The following is a 16,188-nucleotide window of genomic DNA, read 5'->3' as shown; positions in this document are numbered from 1 at the left end:
CATATTTCTGTTTTTCGCCTTAGATAATAAGGCTATGTACACACGTTTGATTTTTGTCATTGGATAGTATCTTTGAAGATCCTTCCCAACAACAAAAGACTGAAAGTTGTATGAATGAGCGCCGTTCTGCTCTATGGAGGGGGGGAACGAGCGTGCGTCACCCTGCTACGCTCTCTCCCCTTTGCATTGTGGTCATTAGTCTTTCGTTGTTCGTGGATCCGCCTAGACGGATCCATAACCGCAGTCAGACAGGCGCTGTACACATTTTTGTCCGATACTAGCCCTGAGACGAGAATCGGACCAGGATCATCTGACATGTGTAGATAGCCTCCTTTCTCTAGTACTATATTGTGGTACAGAGTTGCTACCCTGGACCAATGCATTTTCCTTTTTTGTGGAGGTGAGCAGCGTATTGCAAAGTGTCAATATTTACAGAATTTCTGCCACTTGAAGGTAATACATTCACAGAGAGCGCACATGTATTCTTATCAGCAAAACAGTTTACAGTGGCATCTGTGAATAATGGGATGGGTTATATATGGCAGCTAGTGAACAACAGTAAGTTCTTTAAATAAAGGAAAATATAAAAACCTGAAAACTTTTCCAGGGACAATTGTGATGACGGGGCTAAAGCATCTTGTCGGGTATGTGCAGAAGGAGCAGCCAAGAGCCTCCCGGGGTGCGTGACGTAGGTATCCTGGGAGGCTATGCTCTCCTATTCAGTTTTGATTGCTGCAGTGCTAAACCCCTTTTTTTTTTTTAAATTTAATTTAAGAAAATCAATACAATTTATTCTTTATACATCAGTATTGTCCATCTCCTTTCTGTAAAGTAAAAAAAGTTACGTTTAGGTCCGCTTTAAGTATGGTATCCTGGATACCATAAGTATAGTTCAGCCTTAAATATTACAGTGTATGGGCACAATGAAAAGTGTGACATTTGCTGCATAGATGTGAACAGTGTATGAGTGTTTAATGTATATTTCCAAATATAGCACAACTCAGGAAATACACTAATGCACTGTCATTTCCCAAACAGGATTTAAAACCAAGTAATATAGTTGTGAAGTCAGATTGCACGTTGAAGATTCTCGATTTTGGATTGGCAAGGACGGCTGGCACTAGCTTCATGATGACTCCCTATGTAGTAACACGCTATTACAGAGCACCGGAGGTCATTCTTGGAATGGGATACAAGGAAAATGGTAGGCTGTGCCTTAGACACAGTCTGTTGGTATATTTATTATGAAAATATTGCAAGACAGTGATTCCCCTGATATTTTAAGCTATTTGGTCAAGAGGAGAACATGGTGAATCAGAATAACAGAATTACAAATGCATGTAATATAGGCAGCTGCTTACACTACATATTTGCTGGTAAATCTAAAGGAAACTGTACAAATATTTTATCACTGTACAGATATTTTATTGGTAAGTGTGTGGCTTTGGGCTTGTTTGAGAAGAGTACAGAACAACATATACAGTAAAGTAGTTAATCAGCAAGTATCCAAAAGTGAAAATTGGTTGCTGGTTGCGCACTTCCTTTAACATATCATCTTTGGTCCTTACAATCTACTATTATATAGGGCCCTAAAAAATTGTTGTGGGTATAGGAACTCTTTTATGTTATACAAAAAGACTCAACTATGTACTGCATATTGCAAAAATAGCACAGTATTGTGGCAATCTGGACTAAAGGATTGTAATAACATCTGACTGTTATTATAAATGGGATGTGATTAAGCAGTGAATGTATAAGTAAATATGGCAGAACATCATTTCTACTGAATGCCAAACTGTAGAGCACTATCATAATGACAGCTATGTGTCAAGCATGATTCATCTGCTCTTTTTTGTTTTAAATGTCATATAATTTAAAGAAAACCACCTTGTATTTTACTAGCTTCCAGTTGTCTTCTTATAGTACTTCACCTCTAATGAAGGTGTCCTTCAAATACTGTATACCTTCCGCATATTTCCATGTAGGCAGCACAAACATAAATATGGCTATGAAGTTTTAGCAATACCATTAAGCATAATTAGTTTAGCAGTTTTTGTAAACTTTCTTTGAATAACCAGACTGACCTATTGCACTTTTTTCTACCTTTACTATTTTCATGCACCTAAAGGCATGCCGTGCATTTTTTTACATCATTATATTTTTCCTTTATATATTTATGTTTCTCCTTTTTTGCTGTAATAAGCAATAATGAAAATACTTTAATGAGACTGAAATAAAGCTATTCCTCTTCTCCATCATCACATATTTATTTTAGTCTAATCACATTCATTATATATACATTTAGAAAATGGCATGTCCTTATTAGGATCCCCTCTTCACATCCATCAATTAGCACTTTATTGCTTATTTTCTGACTGTCATCTTCAGTCTTTTCATTCTTAGTTCTGACTTATCCCCATCTGTACAATTGCAAGGTGGCATTTAAAATCTGCTCACCTATTTGCTAAAAGGGGTATTTTGTTAACAAAATCATTTTCTTTTTTAGGCTTAGTCTACATGGACGTTTTCCCTAGCGTTTAACCTGAGGCTTTTAAAGCCCATGTTTGAAATCCCCATGCATTCCAATGGGCTAATCTACAGCGGGACGTTTCCTTCAGGCACGTTTATAAGCTTTATCTTAAAATTGCTTGCAACGTTTAAAAATTAAAACGATGGGTTAAAGCTGGAAAACGCCCAAAAACGCAGTTAAATGCTTCTGTTGACTTCAATGAGACATTTTCCCGCATTTATGAGCACTTAATACAAATGCGTTAAAAACGCGGGAAACCGCAGCATAGGTGTTTTCCAGTGTTTTAAAGGCAAGCTTTAAAACGCTAATAGAAGTGCATAAAAACGCATATAAATGCAATAGGAACGTTTACATGTGTTTTTAAAAAACGTCCGTGTAGACCCAGCCTTAAGCTGCTGTTTTGCTGCTATCATATGCCTGTTTATTTTGATTAAAACAAACGGAAAATGCTTATGAAAATTGATACTTTGGTGATGACTCATAAACCCATAGTAATCAATCACATTCAGTTTTTTGCAGTGTTTTTGAATTCTGATTGGCTGGTATGGGTTATGACATATTTACTAAGCCAATTTTCATAAATGTTCCTAAATATATTTTTGCATTTGTACTGACTTGTGGGGGTGGGGATAACATGTATTTATGCCATGTAATCTGCTTCTTCCCCTCCATGCTTCAGATATTGACCTACCTTGCTAACCTTGCTTTTTTTTCCTCTTTCAACGTCTTAATGGCCTTGATTCTGCACTTCTAGTGGATATTTGGTCTGTGGGATGCATTATGGGAGAAATGGTTCGCCACAAGATCCTCTTTCCAGGAAGGGACTGTATCCTTGTCTATTTCGGAACTTCAGTTTATTCACAGAAACATACCTTCCAACTTATCTAGCTTACTTGTCTGATAATTAACCACCATATTTTTTGTCTCTGTATACTAACTCTGCTGAATAATAATTTATTGTAATAAGAAAGCTTCATCTTTGCTAGTACATACTTCGCAGTATGTAGATTGTGTGCCGACGTAGGTAGTAGAAATATAGATTTTAAATCCAATATAACCTAGAACCTAAAAATATCTTTGCTGAGGTTTTCCCCTATTTATATTTATCGAAATTTTAACTATCACTAGCATGTCTAGGATGAGTATATATATTGTATTATAGGCTAATATTGCCTATTTTATGATTCCTTATAGCATTTTGTTGTGCAAAGGATTGTCCCTTTGCATAATTTAGATGTTAAAAATAGTGTGTCATCAGATTTGTAGAACATTTTAACTACGTTATCTTTAAATTAGGTTTTTTTCCAGAACTAGTATATAATTAGAACATTTCTTAATTTTGAAATTAGCATCTCAAAGAATTGTTTATAACCAATTCACAACTAAAAGGAAAAGAAGGCCAGTAGCCATAAGCGCTTTAGAAATATTTATATTCATGTATGGATTTGATTTCCTTAGTGTGAATTCTGATTGATTTCAATGGATCACTGCACTTCTACAAAAGAATTAGTGCTTTGGGGTAGGAACTCCATTGAATAAGTATCTAGTGCAAAGTCAATGTTTGTGTATGTTAATGTGTCTAAACAAACTTAGATATATAAAATAGTTACTAATAACCTTTAAAGCTATAACAAACTATTTTTAATGAAATACATTGACGTTCCTAATTAGGAACATTGATGAATAATGGCAAATTCCTTTATGATCCATGGTGGGGACTTGAGCATGCTATTCTGGTTACAAACCTGCCACTATAAACTAGGTTGCAACACTGTGAAATGGGTAAGAGGTGCTTCCCATCTCTTTACCAAAACATTGAGATTCCACAATGCTGTGGTTTCAGCTTGTGACACTGATGTCTCAGAACGATTACCTTTTTTAAGAGTCAATCAGCTGCTGCCTTCTGCACAAAATAGAACCTATCATATGAGATGGAACTAGATGACTACAACTTTTTAGTCACTGGCTTCCAGTTTCCTGTTATTTGCTTCCATCTGTATTGCAGGGTAAAATGAAAAACATAAATATGGGCCATAGAGAGAGAAAGGAGTACTTTTTACTTTAATTTAAAATGTAAAAGTAGGGAGAGATTATAATTTCATTTTAACACCTTTTATACTAACCCTACAACTATTTAACACATTTTGTTGGTGCAAATGTACAAATGTAGAATTTCACTGACATCTTCAAACCATCATTTCTTATCCTTATTTCTTATGATGTACTAATTGTCCTAAAGTATATGTAAAGGCAAAACATTTTTTGTGTTTTGGATAGGGCGGGGAAGACCTCTTAAGGTTTTATTGCTTTATATGGAGAACACTAGTTGAAATCCTAAAATAAAGAGCTTTATTCTCTCCAAAGCTAAAAAGAAATGTTTTGACTTTACAAACACTTTGACACATAACAGTCCCAGTAACTATTACCTCCGCACTAATAACATTGACATATATGTGTATAACTTCTCTTGTTTATATAAAACTCTTAACACTTTACTAAGTGGTAAATATTGTGCATTAACCTTAAATGTCACCTACCTAGTTAGTGGGACAGCAGTGGTTTCTCCCAAACATGATGTACTGGTTGAATAAGCCCAGCATACAGCAGTATTAACAGGCTTATGTATTTTTTATCTGTCAGTAATGACATTATTTTTCTAACCTCTGGCTGTAAGTTAGTAAATGTAACACATGTTATTGTGTTTTTCCATAGTATATGTATTGATTCAGTATTTGGCTTTGCTGGTACAGGGGCTCCCTGGGCTCAGTATGCTGTTAAATTACCATAACATTCCTTTCTTGAGTAATACAATCATGAGACTCCCTTTTTTATAAAGAAAACATTTGCACTCTTAGGGAGTGTGAATTTTGAAATTTGAATGGCTTTGCAACTAGAGAGTGACTCGGCTGTACATCTTTTATAGTGAGTGTGTACTAGATGAATAGTGTTACTTTCTAACATTTTCTTCTTCAGCAGGTTTCAGAAAGCATTTCCACTGTTCATTCTCAGAGTCTCAATCATTCTACAGCCTTCTAGCTTCATTAGTTTTCCTGTAATAGTCACAGTCAAAGAGCGCTAGGTTGGAAGGTATGTATAAGTCTTAGTAGCTAATTACCTAAAGGAAACAAAAACTCACCAGTCTATAGAATTACACCTAATGTTAATCTTTCCAGGTCTCATTACACCTCTACATTCACTGCTTCTTTTACTTTGGGTGGTCCTTCGTTTTTGTATTGGTTTTATTTTTGACATGCTTGCAAATTCCCATTGCAAAATTAAAACTTTGATAACAGCAGTAAAAGTAATGCCATATTTTGGAGGCCTCATGGCTTTGCTGATTCTATATTTTGTTATTCACATTGATGTTTGCAGCTTGGCTTAGCTTTGTGTTCTATTTTGCATTTGATTCTAAATTCCACTCTGAAATTGTAAGGCCGTTTCTCTCATCTTGTTTTCCTTTTAATGCTATAATTTAACCATCATCAAGACATTCCAATTTCTATTTCATTTTAAACTGTAAAGCATGTAATGCAAAATAGGTTGTCATGTATTTTTTGTTTTAGAAATGCTAATGACCTGTAAGACATTTTGAGTTGTGATTGCTCAGATTATCCTTAGGTAAACAAAAAGGCTATTTTTTAAAACAAAATTGGTAGGCTAGAACAGTGTTTTTTTTCCTACTGAAAAATGTAGATGTCTGTGGTTCATAATTGCGATAGGTAGAATCCTAATTGGTAAATAGGGCCACAGCTCACCATTGCATTGCTGTAGATATGTGCCCCATTGCTTCAAAACTGTAGATTCAAGGAGCCCTAATGAAAAGTGGACATAAAAAAATAAATTGTTTATAGTGTTCAGGATATAGTTTCATTTTGCTATCCAACTTGCTCTGAAACAAAGTTTGTGAACTGTACTTGGCTGCTATAGTCAAAACAAAAAACGTTACTTACCCCCATCAGTTACATATTTATTAGGTCATTAGTATCATTGAAGGTTACATTGATCCAAAGATTTTTATTTAGTTTTAAATAAAGGACAACAGTTTGAAGCACCCACCATACTTATCTGTCTTAAGAAATATTCAAGACAACTCGCCTTGGAAATTTCAGAGAGATATATTAGACACTCTTCTCTATTACCTGTACATGGGAAGGGGGAGAATCAGTCCTTTACTAGGTCTAAAGTTAAACCACACATTAGAACCAATGTTAAAGGAATTAGGAAATTAGAAGGAAAATCATGCTGGTGTTCAGGAGAAATAAATTAGAGTGTCAGCAAAACAAGTGCTAAAAAATGAGTTTGGGGTAGACATTACCAATAAACTATGTTTTGTATCTCTGTTTTCTGAATGTGATTTTTAAGGAACATTTAAATGTTCATTGTTGGTGTAATAAACTTACATATTCCACTTCTTAGACCTTTTCTAGTCACTAGATTATAATTATTAGTATAATCAAACATACCAGTTTAAAATGATTGACTTCCACAATGTTCCCAAATCTCTTTATTACACACTATGTTTTTTTAATGATATAACTAACAGTGTTAAAAATTAGAGCTAAACAATGCCTAAATCTGAACATTTCTGCGTCTTGTGGGAGATTTTGGATCATGAATATTGATTCCACGTTGTAAAGTTCTCAGTATTCATCTACTTCTATGGGAAATACATTTTGTGGATGTGAGTAATATTCACAACTTATTGGTTAATCAATGCTTTGTGAATAGAATATTGCTGCTGCCAAATCAACCTTTTTTGTTTTAGAATAAAATCACACTGTGGCTATGATTGTATTTTATAAGTTAAAAATATAAGTATAATAAAGTTTTAGCTCTGGAAATTTTAAACAATACATTTTATTGGTTGTCATGGACAGCAAGTACAAGTTTGTATTCACCATCTCACTCACGCTTTTTAATTAAAACGTAAGTGCCACCCTTGGGACATGAAAAAAAATGTTTTGACTTTGCACATTTCCAGATATTCCTCTTCTGTCAATATAGGATGAGGGGAAACTTTTTACTATGTAAACTGGAACATGTACAAACAGTGGGATTGATTTACTAAATACAATTAGGCTGTTCATTTAGCAAGGTGAAATATCATCTTGCAAGGGAAAACTCACTTAACTTACTGAGTATAGTAAAAAATTCACTTTGCCCAAGAAGAATACCCAATCACATGCCAAAAAAATTAAATCTAAAATCTAAAAAAAATCTAAAAACAGAGGATTTTTGCTTGCACATGACCAGAAGTAAGCAGATCATCACTTTTTTTCACCAAGGTAAGTAAATAATCCCGTTCAAGGTGAACAACCTATATTTGTTTAGTAAATAAACTGTCAACCCAAGTGCCCCCAAAATAGTAAACTTGTGCTGAAATAAAACACAAAACTGGGCACTGAAGCTCTTACTACACTTCCAAGGGTCCAACCTGCATATTGGTAGACACATTCTATAACAGTTTTGAGTGTATTTGAAAAAACTTCCACCTTTTCAAGTCAGTTGGAAAGCCCTTGAACGTTGTCAGGGAAGGGTGTCAGGTAACTTATGGGAACATGTCACACACACACACAATTTTAGAGCATGTAGGTTTTTTTGTAAATCAAAGTTGGGGTAGTCAGGAAAACCCACGTTAAAGCAGATGCAAAATTTTAAGTTATTTAAAGTATCCTTACCAAATTGGGGTTAAGGGGGCCCCATGGGAACATGGGGAATTCTATGTAAAAAAATTCTATGTAAAAAAAAAGAATAATCAGTAAAGCCTGTAGTTTCCATCAATATAGTATAGTCAAGGAAACACAAAACTCTCCTGACTTTCTGAGCTACTTCAAAGCCCCTGAACAAATATTAGTTACCTAAACTGATAGATAGTAAAGTTATACTCTTTGTGGTGATAAGTCCGCTTTAAGGTGATACCCAATGATACATCAGGAAAATGTTCCCCTAACCTGATATCACATTTATTTTGCAGAGTAAAAAACTTCTAATAGTTTAGTAAATATGTACAGTCCACTAAATCATTGAAGACAAAATGTTTTTTTTTTTTTTTTACTTTAGTAATTACTATAAATGCAAACCTAATAAATAATAACCTAATAATAACTTTTAGCAGTTACAGAGCATCAGTGTGCATTAGGTCTCTATATATGAAGAAGGAGCAGCTCCGCAAGATTTAATTTCAATTCGGTTATGATAAGCATCAGAACTTATGTAGCTATCTTCAGTATTAGCGGAAATAAATGGAAATTGCATTCTGCACACAACATCTTTCTGAGCCTTGTAGACACAGCATGATGAATCATTACCCATTACCAGTATGCTCACGGTTATGAACTATCTCAGCTTTTCTCACTTAAATTTATATAGGATCTGTAAAGTCAATAGAAACAATACTGCAAATGTAATTATATCGGACGGCTTACTAAACCAAGATTTTTAAAAATAAACAGCCTGATGAATTTGCCACTGTGAAGAGCCACTGAGTATAGATGATCATCAATATAAGATTTACCATAGGAATGCTATTTAAACAGTGGTTTTCAACTTTAGCAGTCTATCACAAATCACCAACAGATGCAATACAATGATATTTAATAGCATGCAATTGGAGCATTGGGCAATAATTTTACTATAAAGCTTGTGAAGCTTTCACCACAGGGACCATTTTGTTCCATCTGTATAGTGATGGATTTCTCTTTTTAGGTAATGTTAGTGTTTTTATTAGTGTGATTGTACTGCTAAAGGTTATCTATGCCCTCTTGCCCTAATAACTGGGCTACAGAGCTTTTCAGGTTTTTAGGTTCTTGGAAACTAACATAGCTTAGAACAGTGATTCTCAACTAGGGTTCCTCAGGAGGTTGCTAGGGGTTCACTGAGCAATGTGCACTTTGTTTCACCTACACCAATTATGTATTTGGCTATCTGTAAGGGTGGCAACCTTCCCAATGGCTAAGAATTTTAGGAGACGTTCATCCAACTGACCACCAGGCAATGTACCAGGGTTTGGGTTCATAATCCATATTGACAGCGGTTCCCTAAGACATATTTTAAGTTAGTTCTAAGTTTAAGTTAATAATAGGTTATTTTAAATATTCCCCCATGTTAAAAAGGTTTGAGGCTAGAAACTATGCTAAGGCCTTCACCTAAGAGAAGCAACCCCTATTTCCTATTTTTCCTAAACAAGAAAAACAAGATTCTAGAAAACGGTTAAAACCTGTTTTCTTAAGTCAGTATTGATCAACCTAATAGGAAATATTTTAAACAAAAACATAATTTAAACTAAAACAATAAAAACAACTTACAAATCTTAATATTAATTTAAAATGTCATGTAGCCAAAACACTTCATTCCTTTGTTGCTTTTTTCTCATATTGTATGTGCATTGTTTTGTAGCCTTGTTCCTGATTCTTCATTTCATTATTTCTTATTTGTTTTCAGTTGACATGTGGTCAGTGGGTTGCATCATGGGAGAAATGATTAAAGGTGCTGTGTTGTTTCCTGGCACTGATCGTATCCTTCCTAAATTCCATGTACCGCTGACTACCAGCTGCTCCATTTGTGCTGTAACTAGAACAGATCTGAAGAATCTTTGGGAACACTGTAATTGAGTGATTGTCTGTGTATTATTTTTCATGTCTGTTAGATAGAGTCTACCTAATGCAGAGGTCATTCTAGTGGTATGATGGATGTTTTGTGATTTTAAAGTTAGAGTATCTTCTCATATTGACGAACATCACTGAGGTTTTCTATTGTGCTGTTCACTTAAGGCCCCAAAACATAGCAGTTTCTTCGGGACACAATCTTCATTGTGTTACCAATTTTGTTTTCCTGTAAGTGTTGATGAGAGGGAAGCTCCAAAGGAGCTGCATGTCGTGTGTTTTCAGGTATTTTACAGCTGAATAACATTCTCTGGTCATGTTATATACTCCCCAAACCAGAAAGTAACTTTTTTAGTTTTGGAACATTTGTAGTGCTGATGAGATACACTTCAGAGCCACAGGTAAAGAAAAAAAAAAAATGCAAAAACAGCCTCAGCTTTCCCAAATGCCTTTAAGTTACATTTTTAATATAATTACAATCAGCCCCACTTTCTGCATTCTGCCAGTCACCGGACTCCACTCACCTCATTCTTCACTCTGGGCATTGTGCTGATCACACGACCATTATATTGCCCCACTGTACATATAGCATATATTAGGTGTATTTTGTTAAGGGAAATTTTAATACTAGCCCCATTATCCCTGTCTAAATGTGTAACCAAAATTATACAAGCCAATGAAGGGACCACTTTAAACTCCCTATGATGAGTTTTATACAAGGATTGGCTTAATTACAACTCTACAACAGAGCCCATAAAGGATGATTGAAGGTCCAGGTGGTTGGAGAGTGTCCACTTCCTTTTATTTAGAACATTTATTGCAAAGTGAAGTTTGGAAAGCTGCCTCCATTGCTTTGCTTAGTACAGGTGTTGATGAACTTTCCACACTCAAAATTAGAATAAAATACATAAGAAGTCTAGAGTGGAACATTTTGAAATGATTACAAATGTTTATACTTAGTGTCAGTTTTAAGCAGTGATGTGCTTTGGAAGTCCATGTCCGGGGTTAAAAGAATAGAAGATATCTATAGCTGTTCTGGGCTATCATATACTTATTTGAAACCTTTGGCTCCTCTTGTAAAGTAATACAGAACTAAAGAAATGTATAGATATACATACACACAAAATCACACAAATACATTTTCAGGTTTTTCTTGGCACAAATTCACCTTAGTACATTTCCAAGCAACTATTCTTTACTCTGCTTAGGTTTACTTATAGCATAAAGAAAAAATAACCTGGGCCAATGTCACTTTACATATCTATCTAAACAAATTATTTCTTGTTCTACAAAAACTAAAGTACCAGACGTAAAACTAAACCGCAGGCTAACCTCTAGATACATAGTCAATATACACATAAAGGAGCAGTTTGCATGGTGAAAAGAAGCATACTGTACTCATCACATAAATTTAAAACTACATTAACTTGTGTTTTTTTTTATACTTGCCTAGTGTTTAAAATTTGAGAGACTCTGTGCCTACCACATGTAGGCACACTTTATATGTTGTAGTGACAAAAAAAAATGTGGATTTATATTTAGTCTGCTGCATTCTATGTAGCAATCTGTGCTTCGGTTTCAGAAAATCAACCCTGGAGGCTTCTTTGGCCTGGTATGCCCCAGCTAATTCCCCTATACTTACATCGCCAGTGCTCCCTATTGATAAACGTGGAGCCTGAAGCAATCTTCAATGACTGCTTGCTGATTTGACACAGTAGTAGTCTACGGATAATGGATAGCTGTGTCTGCTGGCATTGAAAAACATGTTTGTCTATCTTCACAGCAGATAGGTCAGGTTGAGCTGGTTCTATTTTTACAACATTCACTGTGTCTTTTTAGTTTTGGAAAGCTATAAGGAAATATAGAACTGAAATTAGAGGCTTATTCACATGGATGGTTTTGCAGTTATCTAACGTTTTCCTAAACTCCTCTAGTTACAGTAAAGTTTCTGTGCAATACAACAGCAATGTTAGAAAACCCCTGCTAGAGCAGTTTTCAGGTATTTCAGCACACCTGTAGTAAGCATCTGTACATGCTCGTCTAAACTGCCTTCAAATGTCTTTTCAGCAGATTCCCAACAATTTAAATTGGATACCTAGTACGTGGATAGATCATCTGTGTCCACAAGCCTATACCCGGAGTCTGTGCTAGACACTTCATTATCCCCTTTTTATCCCTCTTTATCTCTCGGAGAGGCACAATCAAAATCCCGGTACTTTTTGGCAATCTTTATCAGGTTTAAGTGCCGGCATGTGTGGAAGGTTTGAAAGTGCATGCAGGTGGAATGTGAGATTGAAACAGTCCTATAAAGTAGGTTTTAACAAATGAGGGTTCTTACCACCCAAACCGGGGCAAATGGATAAACTGCAATCCAGAAAGTTTTTCAGGAATAAAACACAAAGGAAGTCCAATGTTGTCCCATCTGGAAGTCAATGGGAAGGCCTTTTTTAAAATATCCAAAGGAAATGTACAATAAATGCATAGAAAGAGTAAGGGAGAGAGAAAAAGCAAGGCTTGAGAAATAATTTTGAGAAAAAGGGGATGGGAGGAGCATACAGACAGTACAATGCATGGGGCAAGTACAGAGAAAAAAATAAATAGATTGAAATTCAGGCTTTCTTCATTATAGTATTTTAATAAATTATTTAATACCAAGACCATTTCTAGGTCTGCCAGTAAACATTCCACCCTATCTTGTTAAATATCTGTGATGTCAAGTGTTATTGTCCTCCAAGATTCTGTTGTCTGGTATGTGTCTTTCTAGTATAGGCCTTCACTGCATACAAGATTTTATATGAGTGCCGGTGCAAAAGCTAGAATTATATTTACTTAGTAGTGGTATTCTTATGTTTCGGAGCTACACACCAGACTCATGTTAAAAAAAAATAGTTTTTAGAAACCAAAACCAGACAAGCTTGTGCCTCAACGATTATAAAATTAATTAATTATTTAAAACACATTGGTCAAACTTCCTAGAGATAGACTCAGATGTTTGTGTATATAGATATTATTTTGGATTACCAATGCCAGTCCTTGCTTAAATACAGATTTTTTGCATTTTATTGAGCCCTTTTTTCCATCCTAAAATATATTTATGCCTATTTTTCAGTTTTAGAACCCACCTGAAGTCTCAAGCTGTTTAATGGATCTGTTTTTCAGAGGGAAAATGAATCCCTTTTATAAAGACAGAGGATTTTAGACCTGCAGGTGTACCTTAATCTGCTAACTAATGTCCTCTACAAGCTATAGACTGCTGCTCAAGTACTGCAGTTCATCATTAGAATTTCAGTGCTCAAGGTTAATATCTTATTCTATTCATGAGTGCCTTGGCAACCACTTCCACCCACATGCATTTGTCTACAGAGGATGTCCACTTGAATACTAAGAGCTCCATCTTCTGTTCACATTGTAGAACACAATTTTCCTAGGAATGTATGAGATTTCAAGTAAGAGTTGGCTTACTTGTTTAATTCAGTATACACCTTCATAGCAATCTAACATCAAAGTCACGTCTATACGCAGAATAGTTTTACTTTTATACTGTTAGATACTGTTAACAAAGTATTTGGATTAAAATAGGGTAATGCATTGTGTATATATTAATTGACTTGTTCTAAAAAAACAGGCAGTGTTTGACAATATTGTAATATGAGACATTTTTTTTGCTGCTTCTTGATTCATCATTTAGGAGATGTATATAACAATTAAATTAATTTAAATGTACTATTCATTTGATTATCAGCATAGTGGGAATAGTACTTTAAGTGTCTATGGTGCTGATAGTACTTTTAGGTTTTTTCTACAATGAGTTAAATGTGGCTCAGGAGTGGTAAATATTGAATCAGAATGTACTAAAGTTAGTAATTTGCTGTTTGCTTTAAAGTAAACCTGTGTTTTGCACACACTGTTTAAAGCACAAGTTAGGTTTTATGTTTATTTACCTTCTTTATTCTTCGCCAACACTCATTTTTTTTTTTTTTTGCATGAAGGGAAAGAAATATTCTGAATAGGCTGTGAATCATAGATTTTACAGGCATGTCTGTAACATGGAGTGTGTCAGATGGATTGACACACTCAGCTATACCTGTAAGTACGGAGTATTTTCTTGTCAATGAATGTGAGTGAGGGATAAACTAGTTGCTTTGCCCTAAATGAGCAAAACACAGGTATATTTTAAGTTAAGTATAAAAATGCCCAGCTGGTATAGTTTCAAAATATTGTTTGAGATAGATGGTTGAAGCCTAATAAAGACTCCAGTTTTTTTAATTTTCCATTTTAATGTAATTTTAGCACACAATTTATAGCTAAAAGCTATTATTTAATTAACACTTTGCCTAAAATAAATAACAATGTATTTATAAAGAAAACAAATCTTTCTTTGAGATTGTTTATAAGTTATTAAATACAGTAATTAGGGGGATATATTTAAGAACCGGTAAATCTGCATATGAAAGTTAATGTTCATAGTTGTTAAGCTGTGTTTTTAACAGCTAACAGTCATTAGAAAAGCTTATATTATTCCTACAAATATATTTTAAATGAATTCCCTCTCTTTACTATATTTGAACTAATACAGAGTATTGTTTTTTTAAGTACTAATGTAACAGGGAGCACCAGGGAATTACTTCCCCAAGGACCTCTGAGACTAGTTCACTAGTAAGGGGGTGAGGTAGGTATGCAGCTAACACCCCACCAATTCTGTTTTACTCTCTGGATCATTAAAGTTATAGAGGATCCCAGGAAAATTAGCACCAAATATTTTTTGTTATAATGTTAGAAACTGGATTTAATTCCTTTTTGCTAGCCAGTAAACATAAGATTTTCACCCAAGATTCACCTAAATTTTCCAGAATGTACACACTTCTGTCACAGTGGATTCATTTTGAGAATTTGTGAATCACCTGTAACCATGTTTCATATATTTGTCCAAATAAACCAATATAAGATATATGTAAATTCTGGGAAAAAGTTAGGGGGGAAATGTTTAGAAATAGACTCCATAGTTTCAGGATTTATTTTATTTGTGACCATTTTTATGATGCTGCTCTAGTATGTGTTTTAAGACCTGAAAATGATAGTTAAATGTCTTCATATGTCTTATGTTTCTGTTTTTTTCAAAGGCATAAATGTTTTATGACTATGAGCTATTAAAGCTATTATAATCTGCCCTTTTTTATTCATTGTTATTAGAGAAATCTTTCACACCTTAGGATTTGCCCTGAAGAAAATATATATAGTTATCTCTTATTCTCTCAGGAATAACAGAGACAATTTAATGAATTTGGATATGTTAGAATGCCATGAAATATTAAGCAGTTACGTTATGAGCACCACCAATGAACATTTATAAAAAGAAATATACTTTAAAATTAAAATAATTTGTAAAATTCAGCTGAAATTAAAATGCTTTAAGTTGCAACACATGAATACTATATATTAACGTGTGATGATTACACTGCTTTGTCCAGGCCTTACCGAGTGAGAGTAAGGACAAAGAGGTTAAATTATAGTAGTAATGCTACTACTACATCGATGGTTTTTAAATAAGTTATCCTACATACAGTGTACAAACAATGTACATGGAAACCCAATATCCTTTTTATAGTGTGGTTGTTAAAATACCGCTTAAAACCTTATAGGGGGTCACTTTAGGTTTTGGAAACTTGTCAGATATTATTATTTAGGAAATAAATAGTAAAAGCACGGTTTACTGGTCAATACCAGCTCTCTTTATATATTGCTTTAAGGTATCATTGTTTTCATGGGTGAGAAGTCCCACTAGCCATTGGACAGGCCCACCACAAGTAACAGTTTAACAAGATAAGATTAATGTAAGATCCTATAGTTATATATGTGTGTCACAGCCAGGAACAATTAATAGTATCCTACTATGTGTAATTTCTTCCCAATGAAACATTATTCAGTTTTCCAGTAGTATTACATGCAACGTGTCATGCATTTCATTAAGCCTGCTAAGCACAGCTCACCACATTGCATAATAGCATAAAAATATCTCTGTATCCTACTACTGCTTCTTCAGGGAATAGTTCAGTCTTG

General features: G+C 34.5%; 1 protein-coding gene across 8 annotated transcripts in view; it reads left to right on the top strand.

Annotated features, from left to right (window-relative positions):
- MAPK10 (mitogen-activated protein kinase 10) overlaps nt 1–16,188 on the top strand; it is a 126,225-nt gene that overhangs the window by 86,597 nt on the left and 23,440 nt on the right. For 6 of the 8 annotated variants that reach the window (XM_072405463.1, XM_072405468.1, XM_072405469.1 and 3 more), the window contains 2 exons: nt 1,039–1,204; nt 3,285–3,356. In XM_072405463.1, coding sequence (XP_072261564.1) covers nt 1,039–1,204; nt 3,285–3,356 — 238 coding nt within the window. Of the gene's footprint in view, nt 1–1,038; nt 1,205–3,284; nt 3,357–9,970; nt 10,043–16,188 lie in introns of all 8 variants that reach the window. The other 2 variants (XM_072405466.1, XM_072405462.1) reach the window with 1 other exon arrangement.

The sequence above is a fragment of the Pyxicephalus adspersus genome, chromosome 3 (assembly GCF_032062135.1).
Source record: "Pyxicephalus adspersus chromosome 3, UCB_Pads_2.0, whole genome shotgun sequence".
In the NCBI taxonomy this organism is placed as follows: Eukaryota; Metazoa; Chordata; class Amphibia; order Anura; family Pyxicephalidae; genus Pyxicephalus; species Pyxicephalus adspersus.
This window is presented reverse-complemented; position numbering and strand designations above follow the sequence as displayed.